Below are 22961 nucleotides of genomic sequence, written 5' to 3' on the forward strand. Positions count from 1 at the left end.
TAAAAATAAAATAATATATTTTTATGTTTCATATGTTTTGCTGATTTGTATGTAATCAGAAAAAGTTTCATTTAGTTTTTAATATAAAACCAATATGAATGTTTCCCTTTAAATTCTTTTAAGCTACAGCCTTCATCTGTTTAACCTGCAGTTTTACCTTTTCAGGTATCATCATCTGATATCTAGATGAGAGTTTTAGAAGTAATTCAATTTAGTTTAAAAATATTTTCAAAATAAATAAGTTTATTGTTATTAGTTTATAAGCTTATATTTTCTAATTTTATTTCGAGAAAGATAGCTTTAATGATTTCAGAGGAATCTTTAAGTCTTATTTTCAGTGAGACAATCTTTTTGTTCTTCCAAGATTTAATATTTATGACTTGGTTTGACCAAATTATATATCCACACCGCTCGGCCACTTTTCTAAGAAGTTGCTCTGAAGGGATTTGGAGGGGGCTAAGCTTAGAGTCATTAGATAGGCAAATATTGAGATTGGCCTCATGGGATGGATCTTCGTCGTCTGGGACAGTTGACGAGGTCAGGAAGGTCACTCTTGATTACCAGAATAATTGTCATTTCGATTGATGGTGATCTAATGATTGCCTCGTGTCAATTCGTCAATTTTTTTCATGTTGCTTCCATGTCCAGATATTTTTATTTCAAACAACTTTTACATAAGTTTCATTTTGTGACTACAGCGCCATCTATAATCTAAAATGCAAAGGACTGCAAGTCAAAGTGGGATATATTTCTTTTAATGGAGAATCCAAATCTGCATTTGAAAGGAGAGTTGACATTTAAGAATTTAAAATAATTCCCCTTCTCTTAAGGGGTGACTTTTGGCGAATCAAGTTTAAAATTTTCACTAGTTTAACGATATATCAATGAAGTTTCAGCTATTATGTCATCATAAAGTGTATTATCGAAACACAAATATCAATTTTTATCTACATAGATATTAATTTTTTTATTTACGCAGTTATTCATTTTTATTTACACAGATATTAAATTTATATTACACAGATATCATCATGAATAACAATGAGTATTTAGGATGTGTTTCATACTTTCATGAATGTCAGTTAGAAATTCCTAAACATTTATAAAATAATTTTAAATAGTAAAAAGATAAAACATACACGTCATGTTTCCAAAATATTTTTGATATTCGTAATCAATTTCATAATTTTAAGTTTAAATTAAAAATCATATATATTTTGCTAACTTTTTAACTAATTTGTACAAAGTTTATTATTTCAAAATGGAAGAAAAATATAATTTTAAGCATCCTAATGGTTATTAAAAACAGAACGTAGTTTGAGCTACTAGGAGAAGCGAGTCAAGCAATGCAGGAAACATCAATATTCAGCTATACGAGGTTGAAAAAAAACATTTTAAATGTATATTTTCAAAAATTTTAAAACTGTTATATCTTACACACATTTGTTAATAAAAGTTTCATTTTTAATACTTTGTGTATCATGTTAAAAAGTAGACACATTTTGTGAATAAATTTAAAATAACTTCTTTGGAAAAAAATATAACATTTCATTAAAAATTTTTGTTGCATGCGTAATAAAAGTGCCTGTAAATTATGTTGATATAGTGTAGTCACTTGAAAGATTATTTTCACAATAAGACCTTTATAAAACAAAATAAGAAAAATCCATTTCCTGATTATAGATTGTCACAAGTAATGGCATGAAATGTATATTTGTCGATTAACAAACTAATTTATTAATAAACCTATAATAGAAATTAGAATCTAGATTAATGTCTGTAATTTCTGATTTCTTAATATTAATTACGACATTTTCGAAATAAATTTTTTTATTATTCTATCTCTGCATATTTTATGAAACGAAATTAAATACAATACATTTTGTTTCGAATTAGTCAAACTATTTTATTAAATCGTTTAGAAAAAGTAATAGCTCTTTCTTAGAGGATACACGAGAAGAAAATTCTGGTGTTAATCAATTTAAAATAATTCCTCTTGAAAAAAAAATTATAATAAAAAATATGTTTACATGCATTGTAGAAGCGTCTGTAAATTCTGTTTATGTAGTTTCGTCACTTGAAAGATTATTTTCACAATAAGACCTTAATTATCGTAAAACAAAAGAGAAAAACCTATTTCTTGATAACAGATTGTCAAAAATAATGGGATGCAGTATATGTTTGGAAAGAGCAAACTGATTTATTATTAAACCTATAATTGAAATTAGATATTAGATTAATGTCAGTAATTTCTGAATTTTTAATATGACTAAAAAAATATTAATTACGGCACGTTCAAAATTAACTTCGTTGTCCTATCTCTGCATATTTTATGAAAAGAAATAAAGTTATGATTTGCAATCAGCTTCAAAACAACCTGCCACTAGCAGATAGTTTCAATAAAACGCTATGTTTGTTAATAACATTTTTTGAGATTATCTTCATTTATTCCTAACTTATCTCAAGGGCCTCTTAAAATGTTAGTAATGGATTTACCGCTAATTGAAAACAAAAGAAAAATATGTACGTTAAAAAACAAAAAAAGAAGATTCTTGCTGTATTTGAGAACAGAAACAATTACCATTTGCACCCACCTTACTAAGGTCGTAAAATCTTTGCAACTACGGAATTTCCTATCCTGAAATACACACAGCGGTAAAATAAAAGAGAAAAATGTCACGGCGCGGCAGTATATTTTACGGACCTCTAAATTTTCCGCGTATTTTCTAAAATACACTGTATTATTCTTTCCATTTCTAAAATACGAAAAAAAAAACGCTTTTTATTTTCATAGTTCTAACTTATCAACCACAATCAGGAAAACGTCTTCTGAAATATATTCATAAACTTTGTTTACCTTTAACTAGAATATGGTATGAAAAAATTTATTCAAAGTAACGTTGGAGTCGTAGCATATAGTGCACCATCTTATTATTATTCTGTGCAAGATTCCTAAAATACTGTGCATTAAACTCAATTCCCTTTTGTGTAGCCCGGGACGAAGTGTCCAGCACAAGCATAGACTTGTACATCATTCGCACAATTATTATGCATCGCGATGGCGGTCTTTTCTAACCCCTCGACGTGACAACAATTCAGGGGGTAAAAGTTGCAAAGAAATTCGAGATTTTATTTTGAACTTATATTTTTCGATTTATTTCTCTTATGAAAGCGACTTTTGAATCTTTTAGAATTACAGAAAAAAATTTCTTCGAAGAAAGGAAAAGTTTTCACAGTTTCGCTTCATTCGAATAAATGAAATCTCAAAAGTGCTTTAAACAAAAAATAAATAAAATCTTTCTTCTGAGAGTTGATTCGAACGCTCCTTTATCTCGGCGGAATCAAAGACTTCAAATGAGAATTTTTTTGTACATTTGCCATAAAAACTCACCAATTAAATTAGAATAAAAGGACGAATAACGTAATAGGTTAAATTAATTGAATCTTGGAAGACTGAAACCCAGGTAAAAAGATAATTAAGAAGATAAAAACACGCTAGACGGAGTTGAAAGGAACGAAATAAATACCTTAAATTTCAGAAACTTTGGTTTCATTTACTTGACAGACAAAAGAATAGTTTAATTAATTCAAGTTATTTTATAGGAAGGAAAAAACTATTTTCGTAAAATCAAATGTCTTTTGGGAAGAATGAATTAAAAAACTAAATAAATTAATTTAACAGATAAAACAATTTCATTTTCTTAAATTTAAATGAAATAAATAATTGATTTTTAACATCAGTAGCGTAGTTTTTAATTATGCAAGCTTATGATTTCGAACCAAAGGATAAAATACAGCGTATAATTCGAATCCAAACTGTATATAAAGGTATGGAATTAAAATTTGTTTTTAACATGAGAGAGAGTGAATATTGTGCACAATAACAGTACAAACTAATTTGGTTTATTTTAGATACAATTTTATGATTAGAGCTTGGTTATACTGACTACACAATTTGAGACTTTCTTTTTCAAAGCAGTTTTCCCCTCCCTTTTTACATGTTTTATTCTTATCAAACATTACTGTAAACTATTCGATTTAAAACAGTTTATTATTTCTTTGATTTCGAAACTAAGTGTGAAGAATTAATAAAAAAAATATAAATTTATTATATTTGAACAGCTAAGTAGCATTTCGACATTAGTTAAGGGAAAGAAATGTGGACGTAAATATATATTTCATTTTCATGGAAAAAAAATATTTAACTCAGCTATAAATATGCAAAATATCTCTTATACTAAGTTTCACAAAAAAACTAAATTAGTTTTACGAAATTGAAACTTAAGGAACAACTCAAATTACTTGCCTGTAGTTAAAAAAGAGGCGTTTGAATTAACATCTTTATCTTACTATTTCTTATGAATTATTAACTACGCTGTATAGGTATATCTGGCAATAAAAGGAATGTATTTTTTATGAAAAATAAAATTATATTTTTTATTTCAATTATTTAATTTTATTTTTTATTGTTCACAGTGTAAAATGTTTAAAAAACAAATAAATTATATTTTCTCTTTAGCAGTATACTCGATTTCCACGCTAAACGTTTTAAATGCCTATAACTTATTTACTTTTCACAAAAAAATGTTATAATTTTATAACGTTAAAACCTTCAGCTTATGTTAGGCTGAGCTTTTTGTTTCAACTATTGTTAGTAAAATAAACAAAATGATATTTTTGAAAATTTAAAAAAATTTATATTAAGAATAATTTATGTATAAATCTAGTTCTGTGTGGAGAAAATGTTTTATTATGAATGTGGATGAAATGTTCTATTATGACTGTTGCATTGCAGATTTATTGACGATTGTAATGCTTTTATTTGAAAGCTTAGTTTTTCTTAGAATATTTAAATTAGTTTTTTTTCCTCGTTATCATATCTTTTAAGTAAGTTAATAAACCATTAGGTACAAGTTTTCGCACATGTTATTTAATAAAAGTTAAAAGTATTTTTTCAGTTGTCAAGGTATTTATCCCATGTGACGCTAATCAGTCAAATAATGCAATATGAAGATGTGATGTTGTTTGAATTACTTGTCCACGCACTAGATTCGATTGTCTCTTTAAAACCGTTGTACCTGTTTTTTTCCTCTGGTGTCATCTCTGGTGTATATGTATTTTTCAAAATAACTACACCCTGAAAAAAATATTAAAAAATCATCATAAATGCTTTTGTATCATAACGAGCATAAAAATGCATTTTTTGAAGCCTTTCCTTCACAAAAATTTAAATTGAATCAAAGTGCTAAAATTATAATGTAATTATTTTATACTTAGAAATATTTAAGAAAAAACATTTCGTCCACGATTTTCAGGTCTCTGTAATTGTCCAGTCATCGACAAAAGAATGCCAAAGACTTCGTTCAATATTTTTTTTCTGTTTTAATTTCTTTAAAAGAATGATGAATAATTTTTATTTAATTTATTATTATAATCAAATATAGATACTATTATTATTTCTGATTTATCAGTAAGTTCATAAACACTAGCAAACTTGTCATTCGGATCCAGAACTCTGACCATTAATGCAAAATTAAATTTTTTTGTAATTATATTACAGCTATAAGGATTTGTTATTGTATTATAGATAGCCTCTTGCATAGGTGTATTTTACACTACAATCAACAGGCGTGCACAGATCAAATGATATCATTTTAGCAAGTCAACAAGCCTAAACAAGACTCAAAGCTTCGGAAAGGAATTGTTTACACGTAGCACTGACACTTCACAGTAGCAAAGCCAATCTCCACTAATATACCAATCTTAGTAACTCGAATGGGATTAAACTTTAGCTGCCCCCTTCTTGATACTCTTCAACCTGATACCCTTAATACCCTTCTTGAGTTCATGCCACATCGCTTGTGCTTATGCAATTGTTGTAATGGTCACTGCTACAAAGTATTAACACTATTATACCATTTTTCAGTTAACTCATATTTATTTGAAAAAAACCCAACTAAATTAAAATAATAATATGGCCGGATACTTTTGAACACGAAAATATAGTAGTCTATTTTTGATCTTATGCTATTTTAGATACAATTTTAACATGTAATTATAAATCGAAAGTAATGTGACATTATTTGAATCTGGTTAGAATAACAAATAAAATAAAAATTGTTTGCTTTCCACGCGTTTAAACAGCCAAAAACTGAAACAAATGTTATAAAGATATCCTTGCTGGAGATTTTCGTACTCCAATGTGTATCCAGATAGCAGATAAACAAAAGTTTTCAGCCAGTATATTGTTTCCTTAAATTTATTACAGAATTTTTTTTTAATTAAAACTGTTTGTCGATTAAAAAACCACACGTTTCAATACAAACAGTTTTGATATGCATTTTTTGAACTATTTATGCATTATTATAAACAGCTAAAATCCAAAAGAAATTATAAAAGTTATACTAACCGGAGAATCTTGGAAGCCACTGTAAGGTATTTTAATGTAAGATAAGATACACAAATACTTACTTTTTCAAACCTTCTTGGTGTATATCAGTGACTAGAAATATGTGTTCAACAAAATATTTTACAGCTGATTTAATTTTTAAGGGGGTCCAGGACACCTTTTGGAGCTTTTTTTTTTTTTAAAAAAAAAGGGTGCATATAATTTTGAGTTTTTGAGCTGTTTTATTGTTTACGAAATTCAAAAAAAGAATAAAAATGTACTATACGTCTATCAGATTTTGTAAAAATTAATTGATTTGAAAAATTCTAAGGAAATCATGTTTATAACTTTTAATACTAATCGGAAACATTTGGCTCCAAAATTTATAACTTTTCAGTTATGTCGAATATAAATATCCATCATTTAATTTTTTTAAACAGATTTTGCAATTATTTATTAAAAAAAATATCTAAAAAATTCTAAATTTAAAACTACATATTTTCCCCTTAAATGTATATATTGAAATCTATTTTTTCTTAAAAAAATTCAAGAATATGCATATTATATGAAATATATTAAAAACAACTATTTAAATTTTTTTGGTAATATATTTATAAACATATACCTTTATTTTAGAAAAAGTGATTAATTTAGCATCACTTCAATTTCAATAGAGTAAAAACTAAAACTCTCAATTTTTTATTGAGGTAAAATTATAGAAACATTATTTCAGTATTAATGCAGTATTCTTTTAAAAGGTAAAAGTGTCTAAAATTTTATATTGAATGATAAAAGTGTTAAAGATTAAGTATTTTGTGACCTAGACCCTTTTAATGTTAAGGAAGATATAAAAATACAAGTAAATACCTTCTTGAAGTTTTCCTGGTACACATATATCATCTATAACGTGTTTTGATTCAGAAACTACTGATTTAAATACTCTTTTTTGACGAACAGAAAAACATCGAAAACTATGATCCTCTATACACTTCACTCCTTGTTTTAGCTTTCTGAAAGATAAAAAATACAAACTTCATTTACGAACCTGAACGTCAAGTAAATTGTTGAAAAAAGTTTAAAATAATATCGAACCAAGTTTTGATTACGAATCTAAAGCTGTTGAAAAGTATTCACAAAAGCAGTTAGCAATATATATATATATATATATATATATATATATATATATATATATATATATATATATATATATATATATATATATATATATATATATATATATATATATATATATATATATATATATATATATATATATATATATATATATATATATATTAAATTCATTTGAAATAAATAAAAGTTATTGTAAATCTCCCCACTCACAATAATAAACAGTTTCTACCAAAGCTCATAGTGTTTTCGCAGACTTGAAGCCATATGTACAATAACATTTCTTAATTGCCCTTTGATTTATCATTTGACCATCATGAATCAAATACTTTCGTTGTTCATCTTTGCACAAAGAAAAAATTCTGGTAAAATTACCAAACAGTATGGTAATGATATTTCTATTTAAAAAAAAATATCACAATTTTGTGATGTTTACATGTCAAGATGTAATGTCAACATGTGATGTTTAAACTATTTTCTTTTGGTAATTTTACTGTTCATATGGTAAATGTTTACTGGAAATTCTGGTTTTGAAAATTATAGTTCTTTTTACTGCACATTTTATAAAAAAAAGATTGACCTGAACTGAAAATTAAATTTAACTAAATAAATGATTTTTATTCCATACTACAAAATATCATGATAGAATTACCAAATTTTATTATTTATTAAAATTTATTGCATATTTTAAAACCATTTTTTTCTTAATTTTACCAAAGTAACTAGCAAAATGCTTCGGTAAATACCAAGCTTATAGGTGTTTCCATAGAGCCAGAAACGCTGTAAATTTTACCATATTCAGGTATTTTTGACAATACTTACTTTTTCAGTGATTATAAAACTGCTAGTAATTAAACCTGCATTAAATTGTTAGAAGCAGTATCGGAAGGGGTGAAAATGGCAATATCGGAAAATGTTTCTTAGTGTGTTGTTGTCCACTTTATTACCACCATTTAAACAATTTTATAAATTCTTCTTGAAGATCTGTTTAAAATTTTTGAAATACCAACCAACAATTTTCCTTGACTTTCTAGATATAAGATTAGACTTATTTATTCTTTAGCTAGATAATATAGCAAGATTAATATAGCAAGATTAATATTTTCATACAATTAATAAAATGGTGTATTTTAAAATAGTAGATAACAGTAATAGCAAAAAATAGTGGATTTTGATATCAGTATTTTCATTAATATAAAAATAGCAAGTGAGAATACAGAAATTCAAAAAAATGAGGAGTATTTTAGAAATATTGTCGAAAGTTTGAAACATTAATTTTTAGACAATATTTAATTTTTTTTTTCAAGAAAATATTCGATTGTTAATAACTTTGAGATTAATTATATCAACTAATTTCCATTTCTATAAATCGAGCTATTTTATAATAATTTACTTTACTTTTCGCAGTTATTTGAAAATAAATAACGTAAAAATCTCAAGACATTGAATATTTGAATTAATTTTTTATCTATACCCCTAATTGTTTTTTCAAAGCTATTTGTTATAAAAATCTGAAGTTGCTCCCAGCATAAAATTCTCTCTGGGTCTGTAAGTAGTTTAGTAGTTACTCTGTTCAATTGATATTCTACGAATCTACAATACTCAGTCACCATTTAAAAAGCCTATTTTATACGCTTGTATACGATCATTTTCCTTAAAAGTTTACCTTAGTTACCCTTTAAAAAGGATATAATACTTAGATTTCCTTTTAAGCTTTCTAACAAAGGTGAACAATCAAGTACATAGTATACTTTATTAAATAAATTGCCCTAGCTACTGCTATAAATATAAAAGTGTGACAATCGAAATCGATAAGATTATTTTAGAGAAAATTTTGTTCTAGAATACACATCACCATTTTCCACTAAGCTCAATATTAAAGTAAAGATTTTGCCAATAAAAACTAATCCGTTCTTTAATCTGCTTTTATGAGTAGAAAGGGTGATTTAAACAGTATTTAGAATTGTGTCCTTTTATATTTTGATATGTTATTTTTAACGTCCTTAGGGTTTTTATGCTAGTTTTATTTTCTACCACACCTTGAATCATTAGTAAATTAAAACAGCGTATGGCGATTTAATATCTAATCAAGTAGCTTAAGTTCTTTAATCTAAGTATCTTATGTACTTTCAGAGTTTTTGTTGCAGCAATTTATTACTACTATTTCTTTAAATCTTCTTTAATGTTGAAAATATCTGGTTAAAGTCATAAATTAATGCACGGTACACAAAAAAATAAAAATAGTCTTTTTTTTAAAATAAAATACATAAATACACAAAATATTTCATAGAATTACATTTTGTTTAAAAATAGTATTTGGTGATCGGAATTAATTTACAAACGTATAACACATTTTAAGTTATTGTTATTTTGTAAATAATAATAACAGCAAATTACATAAACAGCATATTATTAATTATTCCTTACAAATGCTTTCAAAAACAAATAATTTTAAGTACATTTTTATACAAATTAAATAGAAAAGAAATAAAATGCAAAATATAAATAAAATATGTAACGGATGAAGTATAAAAGGTATATAAAATATATGAAATAAAAATTAGATATGAAATATAAATTAAATATAAAATAAAATTAAAAATGTAGCGTTTCGCCAAATATTATTCCATTTACACTTATTAAAAGGCTTAAATTTTAAAAAAAATGTTGACATTTAAAAATAAAAATTTATTTCTGTAGCGAAATTTCTATTTGTGGCAAAAATGAGAACTATTATTTTTGAAAGTAACTTTCATCTGTCAAGTTTTTTTTTCATGTGCCGAGATATATATAGGCTTGCGTTTGGATCAATTATAAAATAATAGCAAACTTTAATTAATTAGGGCTACATTATTTAGAAAATATACTCCATCAAATGCTTAACTATATGTATAAAAAAGAAAATCTCTGTAACATTTTTTAAATAATCTTTAAATTATTTTTTTAAGGTAGGTACTTTATTTATGTTGCACTAGAGCTGCCAAATTAGCTATTGGCGACTGTCTGGGAAACATCTCTGTGGATGAAATGTACATGCCACCGCATTTTTGATTTTCTACAGAGGGGATAATTTTTTTAAGTGTTATGGAGTTTAAGATATTCTAGATGTAATAGTATCTTTAAAATGTAAAAATTTTGTTATTATTTTTCGCATTAAATAGTTTTTTTATTATAATTTCTAAAGCACCTTAAAATTCCATTTCATTTTATAAAAAAACAAAAACAAATTAGGTTTAAAACTTAAACAAGTACTCTGAGAAAAAACGTATGGGCAAAACGACCAGAATGTTGTAAAATTTACCATGCTTCTGGCTCTATTAGAATACCAAGAAGCATAATTATTTTTACAGAAGCGCATTGATTATGATTTTGGCAAAATTATCATTAAAATATTGCTTTATATTATGCATAAAATTTGATAATTTAATCATGACACCTGGGAGCATGGAAATAAACAATTTATTTGGTTAACTTTACATTTCAGTTTTATATAATAGTTACTAAATGTGTGGTAATAAGAACTATAATTTCAACAATAAAAATTTCCGGTAAGCCGTTACCATATGAATGGAAAAAAGTATGAAGTATATAGTTTAAATACTGCATATTTTCGTTTAATTACTAAAATTATGTTGTTTTATTATGGTTTTTATCTAATTTTTCTTTACCAGAAATGCCTTTACTATACAATTTTACCCAAAACATTTTTCAGCAGAATCTTTAGACCAATCAGAATCTTTAATAATCAACTTCATTTTAGCAAGTGAATGATGTGAGCAGCACATAAATGTGGATGAGAGATTTGTGTAAGTATCTTTATGTATAACTTCATGTTGTAAGAATAAACAAAAATATCTTTCACAAAAGTGAGTTAAACGGTTCAAAATATTAAATATCTAGTGGAATAAGTACGGAAGAGAACAAAGATTTTTTTTCTCTAAAATTGGCTGTATTCCCAGGAATACATTCCCAGAAATACAATTTACCAGATTTTTTTTCTGCTTGTATTTGATTCTTTAATGACCAAATTCATTTTGGCATATAAATGTTGATTAATCTTAATATAAATGTTGATTAGATTTCTGTGTAAATATCTTTATATATAACTGTTCATTTTGTAAGAGTAAACAAAAATATTTTTAGTAAAAATGAGTTAAATGGCTCAAAATATATAAATACCAACCGAAGTAAATACGGAAGAGAAAGAATACATTTTTTCTCTAAAATTGGCTGTATTCCCAGGATATAACTTGAACCTGAGTAAGACACACTTTGATGAGAGAGCAACTCGAGCGAATACATAGTATTGATTTTCGAAATTGAGCTGCTTCTTTTAAAACATTATTTGAAACAAAGTTTGCCGGTAGAAATATAGGAAATGATAAAATGCTTTACAAATTAAACGTATTTCTACGTGCGATGCTTTTTAAAAACGTAATAATTAATTTAATCAATGAAAGATATTTTATGTACCATGTTTATAAAATTAAGCGATATCAGCATTCAAATATCGAAAATAATATTGATTATTCAGAATTTTTCTAGAATATTATACTCAGAAAATAACTTTTAAATTTTGTTTGAATCTATATATTTGTTATATATTGTCATTGTTTGTGTATATATATATATATATATATATATATATATATATATATATATTGACATGTTGCAGATAAATTAGCTATTATAGAATATGAAGACAAAATTAATTAGGAACATTTTGCTTGCTTAAGATAAATGGTTTCATGAGGAAAATATAAATTTATTTAAAATTATAAAAATGTTACTATATACTTTATAGTGTAACTAAAGTTTTACAAAATGTTGCATTTGGAAGTATATAAATATATAAAATTTAAATATTTACATTTACATGAATAAGCATGAATATTTGCATTTACATGAATAAGTCTTTTAAAGAGCATGAAAAATATATTAAAGAGAATTTAGTATGTTTTAGAGAAATGATTTTATTTGGTCAAAATAAGATTTCTTAGGTAGGTAGAGAGGTATTTCATTTACGTTGTTCTCGAGCTTCACAATCAGCTATTGGCGACGGACTGTGAAATATTCCTCAGCATGATCGAAAGAAATACCCTCACAATTTTGATCCGCGGCAAAGGATGGCTTCACCTTTTTGTTAGCCTGACGACCTGTGCTTGAAGTCGAGCACTTTAGCACTTAACAATAGAACAGTTCAATGTGGAACGATACAGCGCATCCTCAGTTCTTACGCAGGCAAAACAAAGTTCTCCACCTCCCCGCTTACTGACCTCCGCCAGTGATTGTTTGGCTTTCATGTTCTACTGTTCAGTTCACTGCGGAAAAGTTTCTTTAGAGTAATTATAAATGTTGCAAAATATTTTCCATTGTAATATACTTCCCAAGTTCGGTAAAATGTTAAATTTAATAACATATTCATATTTGGAATTTAAATATTACAATTACATTTAAAGTATTTGAAAAACGGGAAAAATTATTAATGAGAATTTTAATTTATCAAAAGAAGAAAATATTTTGCAAAGTAAATTTATTTGAATAACTCTAAGTGTCGAAATATATTTTGCTTTTCAATTAAATTTTTATATACTTTCCCTTCATAAATATTTAATAGCAAATAAATGCGGGGAAATTAAAATAAATTTAATCTAACTCAGAATAAAACTTGCGTACTTTCAAACAATATTGTTTACACATCAGATTTAGTTATGCAATAAATTTATCATATCCCGATATCATAACATTAACGGAAATTTAAACACCCTCTCTACTATAAAATGCAATTAAATTTCAAATTCCATACTTCAACCAGCATTTAATTAAAATTTGCGCATCTTCTGTTTACTTTTCTAGATATCCAGATGAAATTATTCATCCATTACACGCAAGAGACGAGACTAAGAATAAATAGATTCTAGAGAATAAACTTCATGGTCTTTTCTTAACCTCATTAGACACAAGATGACTTATGACTGAATAATAAAAAAGAACCTGTTTTCTATGTTCAATTTTTTTTAACTAAAACTGTCATTGGAAAAGAAATAAGAAAAAAATTTAATTAAATCTTAATAATTAACAGTAATTAAATTTTAACAGATGAAGTGTACAGTAAAAAAGTTTCAGTGATAAAGGATGAGCCATTAAAACAATAAAGAAACAAAGCAAAAAAAAACCTAAAATATTATTCATATGAAATAAAAGAATTCCAAAATGGGTCTGCAAAAAACATTCTGGTAAAATTACTGTACTGTATCGTAATGACATTTCAGGCAAAAGAAAAAAACACACACGTTTCTGGTTAATTAAAACAAAACATACGGTATTTAAATAATTTATTTGGTAATTTTTCCCTTCAAAAGACAAGAACTTAACAGAAATTCTAATTTTCGAAGTTATTGTTCTTATTTCCACATATTTAGAGAAAATATAATATTGAAAAGTAATCTTAACAGAATAAATGGTTTTTACCATGCCCTAAGGTATCACGATATAACTACCAAATTTTATCACATATTATAAAAAACATATTTTATTGTTAATTTTACCAAAATCCTTACTGAAGCACTTCGGAAAAAAATACCTAGCTTTTTGGAGTATTTATATAGCTTGAAACATGGTAAATTTTACCTTATTCTGGCTGTTTTGACCGGTTCTTTTTCTTTGTGCTCCAAAGAAAAAAAAGGTTTGAGAGTTATTGTGCTTAATCTATAATATTATTGCTCTTTTATAAGAAGTTTTTTTTTATTATTTAAGGGATTATATACATATTTGCGCTTTGTGAATCAGGGTGTAATGAAAAAAATTATTTAAAAAAAATAATACACCTGCACTCTTAGTAGTTACCTTGGCAGCTCAATTCTATTTTGTTAAAATTTGAATAGGAATTAAAACTACTTGAGGTTTCAGGTCCCATTTTATATTTTTGTCATAATAAACGATACCATAATGTTACTTCTGTTGGAAATTTTAAATGAAATGTGGAACCTCAAGAATTTTAAATATTTGATCTCTATTTTTAGATAATAGTTTTGAACATTTGAAGTGAGGTTAGAAATTGCAAATGGTGTTGCTGAGATGTGATCAAATGTATAGAAAATGATCAATTGAAGCTCTATGAGGAAGGACCGATATTGAAAAAATTAAAAGTTATGAAAAACTCAGCGAAACAAGTTTGCATCTCTATCTTGGGCCCCTGATGACAGGAGAAAAAGGGGAAGACCAAGAATGATTTGGCATCAATAAATAAAAGCGAATTTTAAAATAGCTAAATTTAAAGTATTAGAAGAAGCTAGATTAAAAGCAAAATATTAGGGGGCATGAAGATTGGATGCCTAATGGCATAAAGCGCCTAAGTAAGTAAGTAGTATATTATCCGTACTTTATATATTATCACACAATTGTATTTGAATTCCAAATTCTGTAAATTTATGATTAATATTATAAATAACTAACAATAAACGTAATTAATGTGCGTAATTCTGGAGAGCTTCTCCAAAATTTTGTTAATTTATAAGTACTGATTAACATTATTTTCTTATAGTAGAAGTACTTATACATAAATCATTTTTTCACATAAAAATGCTTTATTTATGATCTTAGATGTATGACAACAAATAAGTTACGAAATATAATTTATTTATTCTCATTTATTTTAAATCTTGTCTGCTTAGAAATATATTTTTGTAAATTATAAATCGTCAAATATTTCACTATACGCTTAAAAATTGCAGTGATCTCAATACCAAATTACATTCAAATATATATTTATTAAAGGTCTTCTTGTAAAATAATTGACAAAAATCAAAGTCCATCACCAAAATATAAGAAATAAAGTTGATAAAAGACAATGAGTCCCCACACTTTTATTTATACATAAGCATATTACGCATACTTTTCATAATGAAAAGACATTAGTACCAAACTCTATTTCAATTGCCCCTATAAATTAAGGCAACTTCTTTTTTAATAGTTATTCAATCTATCCAGAGTTTATAAAAGCATTTCTTTTTCTAAATGAACAAAAATTATCAAAATATGCTTTAAAAAACAATAAGCTTTAAACAAAGATGGAATTAAACATTTATATTTATTAAAAGTTTTTCAAATTGCAATACTTATAAAAATGTCATACAAAAATGAAAGTTTTTAGAAGCATAACTTCATATACTTTCTGTCCTTGAAGGTTTGGGATTTAGTTGTATGGATTTCAGCTCTTATAAATTCTGACAGATTCATTTTTCAACGCTGTCATAAACCATATCTGGACAAGAAATAAAAAAAAACATGAAATTTCGTGTCGGTCATAAAAAACGAAAAAACAAGTTTAAAATGTCGAAATAGAAATATATTTGCCTTCCGCTGCCCTTTAAAGATATATATTCAAACGGCAAATCATGCTACAATTTAACTGTTGGCGTCTTTTTCACGGAAAATTAATATTGCACTGGTAGGTATTGATACTGTTGAAAAAAGTTTTCCATTTAAATATTTTGCCGTAATAATTTAAAAAATAAAATCATCATATTGAGTCCCAAGATATTTTTAAATCGATAGCTCATGTGACTATATTTTCTCCCCAATATTGAAACTGAACTCTTTTCAAAAAAGAAATTTTTCTTTTCATGTTGATCACAATTATAAAGTAATAAAAGTTTTGTTTCTTTTTTGTATTTTTTCGTTAAATTTAAATTACAGTTGCGAATAGCAATTGGCAAGGCAGGTGCTTGAAAAGAAATCTAAAGAAATACCAGCCACGAATTATTTCAGATACACTTAAACACATAAACAGTCACTTACCAATTACATGAAGCGAAGAGAATGAAAGTGGATAGGTTAGATTTTAAGAACATCTCCATCTACGAGTTCATCCGTAACATTAACCGTGACGCCGGATGGCAAAAGGAAAATAGTTCATCCGCGTAAACACTGCGGGGAATAGAGCAAAAGGAACATGAAAAAAACTAGGTCGGATGTGTGATCTGTTTAAAAACAAAATCTACTGAGGTTGATCAGCTGAGACAGCATGCCAAGCTGACGACTTTGTGCCACTAAGAACGACGAGGACAAGTAAATAAGTAAATAATCTAGTGCAAGAGTGAGTAACTATTCAGAGTAAAATGTTTCACAGTTAAGAAAAATTTAATTTATTAAGACAAAAACCTTTATAATTTCAATTTATAATACGGATTATATAGAATAAAGATATGAAGAAGTTTTAACTAGTCGTAATCGTAGTAATTAATAAATAATTATAACAATTGTAATTGTAAATTATGTTTGTTTGCAATCAAGTTTCTATTGAGAGCTATGAAAGTGTTTTGGTACTGATTTTTTTGGCAGAACTAACATTAAAATATTGTTTTATAACATGTGATAAAATTAGCAAAGGTGGTAAAATTTGGTAATTCTTATGATACCTTAGTACTAAATGGGTGGGTAATAAGAACTGTAATGGCGAAAACTGAAATTCCCAGTTAACCGCTACCATAGCGACTGGTAAAATTACTAAATGAATAGTTCAACTGCCTTATATTTTGATTTAATTTCCAGAATTATGTTTTCTTTTACCGCAAATGTCTTTACAATACAAGTATCGAAATTGTTTGCTAGAATTTTTTCGCCGTGTAGGATTTAACGAGTGCCCATATTGTACACATTGTATTGCTTTGTAGTAAAAATAACTTAACAAATCGAAATTAACGAGAGAAAAAAAATATTAAATTAGACTTCACAGATATTTACTACTTTTATGGTAAATTCTTCGAAAATAAGATTCCAAATCTTATTTTCATGTTTGTTGCATCAAAGCACCAGTAAATACATGCTGAACCAAACTTTAATGTAACATTTCTATGCATAACTCAAACTTTTGTAAGCATCTTTGAGGTATTAATATTCCAATGCTAATTCTTTCACTTTTGGTGAATTAATCCTTTTTTTGTTATTATAATGATATACGAAACAATGTAAGTTGCATTATTAGCTACTTTTTTGGCATGTATAACATATCAATTACAGACATCAAATTTAAGGCTACTTAAAAAGTACCTTTGTAACCCCGCATTGTATAGAATTTCAAATGCCCATTCAAATTTTTTATTGAATAAATAATTTTTTTTTCATCTAAATTACAAATTTTATTTTAATTAATCATTAATTAATCATTTAATTAATCAAATTTAGTTTGATTAATAAAATTTAATTTTTGTTAATAATGTTCGATTAGGAAAAAGATTATTGGTGGAAATACTGGATGAAGATAAATAAATCAACGTCAGTGTAAGTAGTTACCGGGCAAGTGTATACTGAGGAATGCTCATACATTTCTACAAGAAAATTTTTCTGGACTTTCTGGTTATTAGTAATAATATAGGATGATTACTATACATTTTTCTTATTAACGAAAACAAAAAAAACAAACATAAATCTACTTATTTCACTCAGAAATTACTTTCCACTAACACCGAAAAATCATAATCATACTTATTGAAAATATGAAATAGTCTAATTTCATAATTTGTTGGTTTGTCATTTACTATCACGTTATCACGTACAAAATTGATGCAAGGTTTAATCATACCATAATTTATCGGACATTTATTGGTGAATATGACTCTAAAAACTATGTCATTATAAACCAGTGATGGGCATCATTCACGAAAATTTTATTCATGACTAAATTTATTCAGAATAAATTTATTCTGAATGATTATTCATATGAAAATTTAGTAATTATTCATCATTCATTATGCAAATGTATAAAAATTTTTGAATAATGATTGATGAATAAACTCATTAGTCATGACTAATTTTTCTGAATAAAATTTGAATAACCAGCAAAAAATGCAATCGATATGTCTTTGTCTATAACGAGATGCAAAACATCGTTTGCTCTTAAACGTCTTATTTTAGGAATTACACTTTAAAACTAAAACAAGTATGACTACTTATTTTTATGTTATTTTAACTTACTCCAGCGTAACATACTTAGTTGTGCTAAAAAGTAGGTTTATAACAGTTTAGTTACTTAAGTTCATTTTGAAATTTTGTTCTAAAATCTATAATACGCTATTTTTTATAGTTTTTGAAAGCAAAAGATAATATTATTTTATATTTTTAAATAAAATTTTAATTTAAAAAATTAAACCCTTTTTTGCCATGTAACCATTTCTCAAAAGTATGCATTATGTTAGACAAAAGTAAATTTTCTCAAACATTATATAAATATACTTGAAAAGGATTAACGTTTTATTTGTAGTTGTCATAATCGTAGTCAATTAGAGTATTCCGTGCCCATTTTTGTTGACCAGTGAAATTATTCAGTTATTCTTGACTAATGAGTAAAGGATACTGAATAACGAATAATGAATGATTTATTCTTTATTCAAAATATTTCTGACTAATGAATAAATCTTTATTCATCATTCATTATTCAGATTTTGAATAATTATTCATCATTTTTTATTCATTATTCTGAATGACAAATGCCCATCTCTGTTATAAACAATGACTATATATAAGCGAAACAACTTTTTGTACAGAGCTATGTAATTTTAAAAGCGATTTTAAATTTATACCATTTTTACATAATTTGCTTCAATGAAAAATTAATACATACTTAATTATAACATAAGATTACAGCCTTATTAATTGCTCATATTCCTCACAATAATTTTCCCTCGCGATAGAAAAAAAAATTTAAGAAAGATTAAACACAGTTTAAAGGTATATTTTATGTAATTGAATGAATTTTGAAACTGCAAATACGCTGATTTATTATTGTTTTAAGTAATCCCAAAATATTGCTGGATAGACTTTTCAAAATATTTAACAATCAAACTTCACCATTAGTCAATAAAAATCTACCTCTAAATCTCAATTCTGTCAATAAAAATCTACCTATCTCAGTATAATTAACATCCTTGCCGAAACTTTGAACAGCAATATAAGTTTGAAACTATTTTAAATTCATATTGTTACAAAATGAAGAGTAAAATTTCCACACAAATTTAAAGCATATTTTATGAAATATAAAATTACAACCTCCCTTATCAATTCTAAAGTTTTTACTTATAATAGCAAAATATATAATTAAGTTTATGCAATGTTTTAAAATACATTTATATAAAATAGTATTAATTTTGAGAATGCAAATGCGCTAATTTATTGTAAGATTAAACAATGTTATAAGATATATTTATATCTAATTGAATAAATTTAGAAAATGCAAGTGCACTGATTTATTATTCTTTCACGTAAACACTAAACATTGCTAGATAGAGTTTTATAAAAATCATCACGAGTATGTTGCTCAAAATATTTGTTTAGACTTCGACTACGGAATTATTCCTTCGAACTGCATTATCATAAACAAACACATCACTCAGCCTTTTACTAAAAATCAAGTAAAACATTAAAACTCTCGAGTTAGCTTTACCGTTGCCTTACAGTCAATAAAGATCTAATCATCTTAGTATACATTTAAGCTCTCTCGCTTTATGATCTTCGAACTATTCTGGACAGATTGAATTATCGAACACTACCTCGTGGAAAATACTAAATTTGTTCGAACAATGTCTCTTTCTATCAATTTCGTTCCTCCTCAGAGATAGGCGATTCAAAAAGCAAGAATGGGGATGTACTAGAGCAATCGGTGAATAACTTGGCAGACGATACAAAATGAATCCCATTGGATGGAAAGTTCGTAAACTCACAGTTCAAATGAACCATGATTCTGAAAGTATCAAGGGGGAAAGATTATACCCCGGGATTTGTGGCTTTATTCATGATAACTGAGAGCATCTCTCTTGCATTCTTTGTCTCTCTTTCACTCTCTCTCTATTGTTTACAATGCTCTTCTGTTTAGTGTTTGTGGAAAGAGTTAGAAACATTCGATAGTTGATAAATATACCTATTCTCTAAGGGAAGCTTGAGTGAAAGTTATTTTGTTATTCTTGAATTGATGGAGTAGCTAAAATGAGTGTAATTGATTTCAAAATCCATATTTGAAAGATAATAAAATAAAGTAACGTTACGCATTGTAGTAGAGTTGAAAGAGGCAAAAGTATTTTAGAGAGGCATTTTTGAGGTTACCATCAATCAATTTGGGCGCTTGAAATATCTTTTGTTAATTATAAGCTGTAATTGATTTATCAATTAGTAATTTTTCAATTCTTTGCCTTTATTTATTCGTTGTGAATATATTTTGCACGTAATTGATTATGATTATTTATGCTCTTTTTGCACAACTTTCTAAATAATTCATTGAATCACAAATTTAATTTTCACATATTCATTGAATCACATATTTAACATATTTAAATATCACATATTCATTGAATCACATATTTAACATATTTAATTTTCAAGGACATGTATTTGTACTATAAATATATGTACAAAATATGTTATTTATCTTTGGTATCCTGTCACAAATGCTAAGGCATGTTGAATAATAATAACGTTCACATTTGTTGAGACCTTAATATGATGCAATTTGGATCATATTATCACACTTCTTAATTTTGATTACATAATACTAAGATTTAACGTATACTGACAAATGAATGAATTTAAAACAATTTTAAGGTTGCAACAAATTTTCATCGTATTACGGTTTAATTTTGAAGCGATTTCCTGAGAATGTACTAATAATTGTATATTTTTATGAATTTAAAGTTATATATTTACATGAATTGAAAACTGAATAGCTCCACCCAAATCTTTTCTAAATCGTTAAAAAATTATTACTTTTGTAGAACCTTAAATTTAACTTAAGGGAGGGGACAAGCACTGCTGTGAAATTTTCTTAAGAAAATGAAAAAAGAAAGAGGGAAAATTAAATGTTTCGTTAGTATACACTGTTAAAAATGGATGCTCAAATTTCACGAAACTTTCTTCGTTTTTTATGAAACCGTATCCTGATATATGCTGAGAGCAAATGTTTCATCAAAGTGAAGAAAACAAATTTCATCTATAGTAAAGAAATATTTCGTCATTCCATTTTTTTCCGAATAAAAAAACAAACCTCTTAGTGCCTTGTATATACAACTTTTCTAAAACTCAATTTATCATAGACACCATACAGATGTGTCAATGTCACTATAATAACACAAGAAAGACGCCTAGAACAGAGAGATAAATTACAACCATGCCCAAGAGGCCGAGATCGTTCTAGTACGAGGCCAACTCTTTGCCCACCATACATTACATTGGTTTATTTCGTCTCTTTATTTTCGATCTTCCAGTCTTCATCCTAGTTTCATCAGTATAGTCTATCTCCCACAATGCACTACGTTGAGCTTTCAAGTCGAGGAAATATTTTCGTCATATATTTGAGAGTTCCTGTTTTGTCCCAAATCAATTCATTTTGGGACGAAATAATTCTCAAAATTAACGATATATAGCTCAAGGAAAAATAATGAGAGTTTATTTCTGAGAGTATACAGCTGCAAGCTGACATTCAAATATGTAAAAAAGACAAAACATATTTGGTATTCATTCGTGTATGGATGAAATACGTTTAAACAAAATTTCTAAGACATTTTCTCATGACAACTATAAACATAGAATAATTACTTTATATTTTTTTCACTTAGCTAAAAATTTAAATTAACAGATTTGCGATCACGCTTTATATTAAATTACGCATTGAAACAAATATATAAATATAAAAAATTCGCAAAGTGTCTACCCTTATATTACGATTCACTTAGTCTGAACTCAGCATGTTTTGTACTAAACAAGTTTTTTTTCTTCTGAAAAATATAAATATTTCTTAACTTATATATTTTTAAACAAATTGATACACACTTTTTATCTGAAACAAGTTTTAAATAAATTTGGCTATGAAATGAATAATTTCGCAAACTGTCCACCTTTAAGGTTGATCTCGTAAAATAAAAATCTGAACTTAGAATATTTGGGACATGATTTCTTTTTGGAAACTTTCTATAAATGTGTCGTGAATTACATTGGGGCTTTCAGACATTTATACGAAACCAATTTGAAGTAAATTCCGTATTGCAAAAAAAATTCATAATGTGTCCAATCTTATTTAAGCGTTATACATAGTCTGCACTTGTGTGAATTAGACAAAAAAATTCGTTTCAAAAATTTTCTATAAATATTTCTTGACTTATGTGAGTGTTTTAAACCTAATTAATGCTCTCTTTTTTATCATGAAACAAGTTTCGAATGAATTTGTCATTACAAAAAACTCATAAAGCTACCGCCATCATGTAAGCAAAATAAATACTCTGAAGTGGGTTTTGGAATAAATGAGTTATCTTTTTTATTTTTCTATGTATGTGAGATTTCTATGCATGGGAGTTTTGAAACAATATTATTCTCACTTTTTAATATGGAACAAGTGCAAAATATATTCCACAAAGCAAAAATACACATTCTTAAAGTAACCACCCTTATGTTAGTGATATGT

The 22961-nt window shown here is 26.4% G+C and overlaps 1 protein-coding gene across 1 annotated transcript in view; it reads right to left on the minus strand.

The window, feature by feature from the left end:
- The window catches only part of LOC122270927 (uncharacterized), a 134472-nt gene that overhangs the window by 19161 nt on the left and 92350 nt on the right, over positions 1-22961 (minus strand). Inside the window, exon 3 of the mRNA XM_043050260.3 lies at positions 7256-7398. Coding sequence (XP_042906194.2) covers positions 7256-7398 — 143 coding nt within the window. The remainder of the gene's footprint in view (positions 1-7255; positions 7399-22961) is intronic.

The sequence above is a fragment of the Parasteatoda tepidariorum genome, chromosome 11 (genome assembly GCF_982258835.1).
Source record: "Parasteatoda tepidariorum strain Cologne lab strain chromosome 11, Ptep-v5.0, whole genome shotgun sequence".
NCBI classification, from domain to species: domain Eukaryota; kingdom Metazoa; phylum Arthropoda; class Arachnida; order Araneae; family Theridiidae; genus Parasteatoda; species Parasteatoda tepidariorum.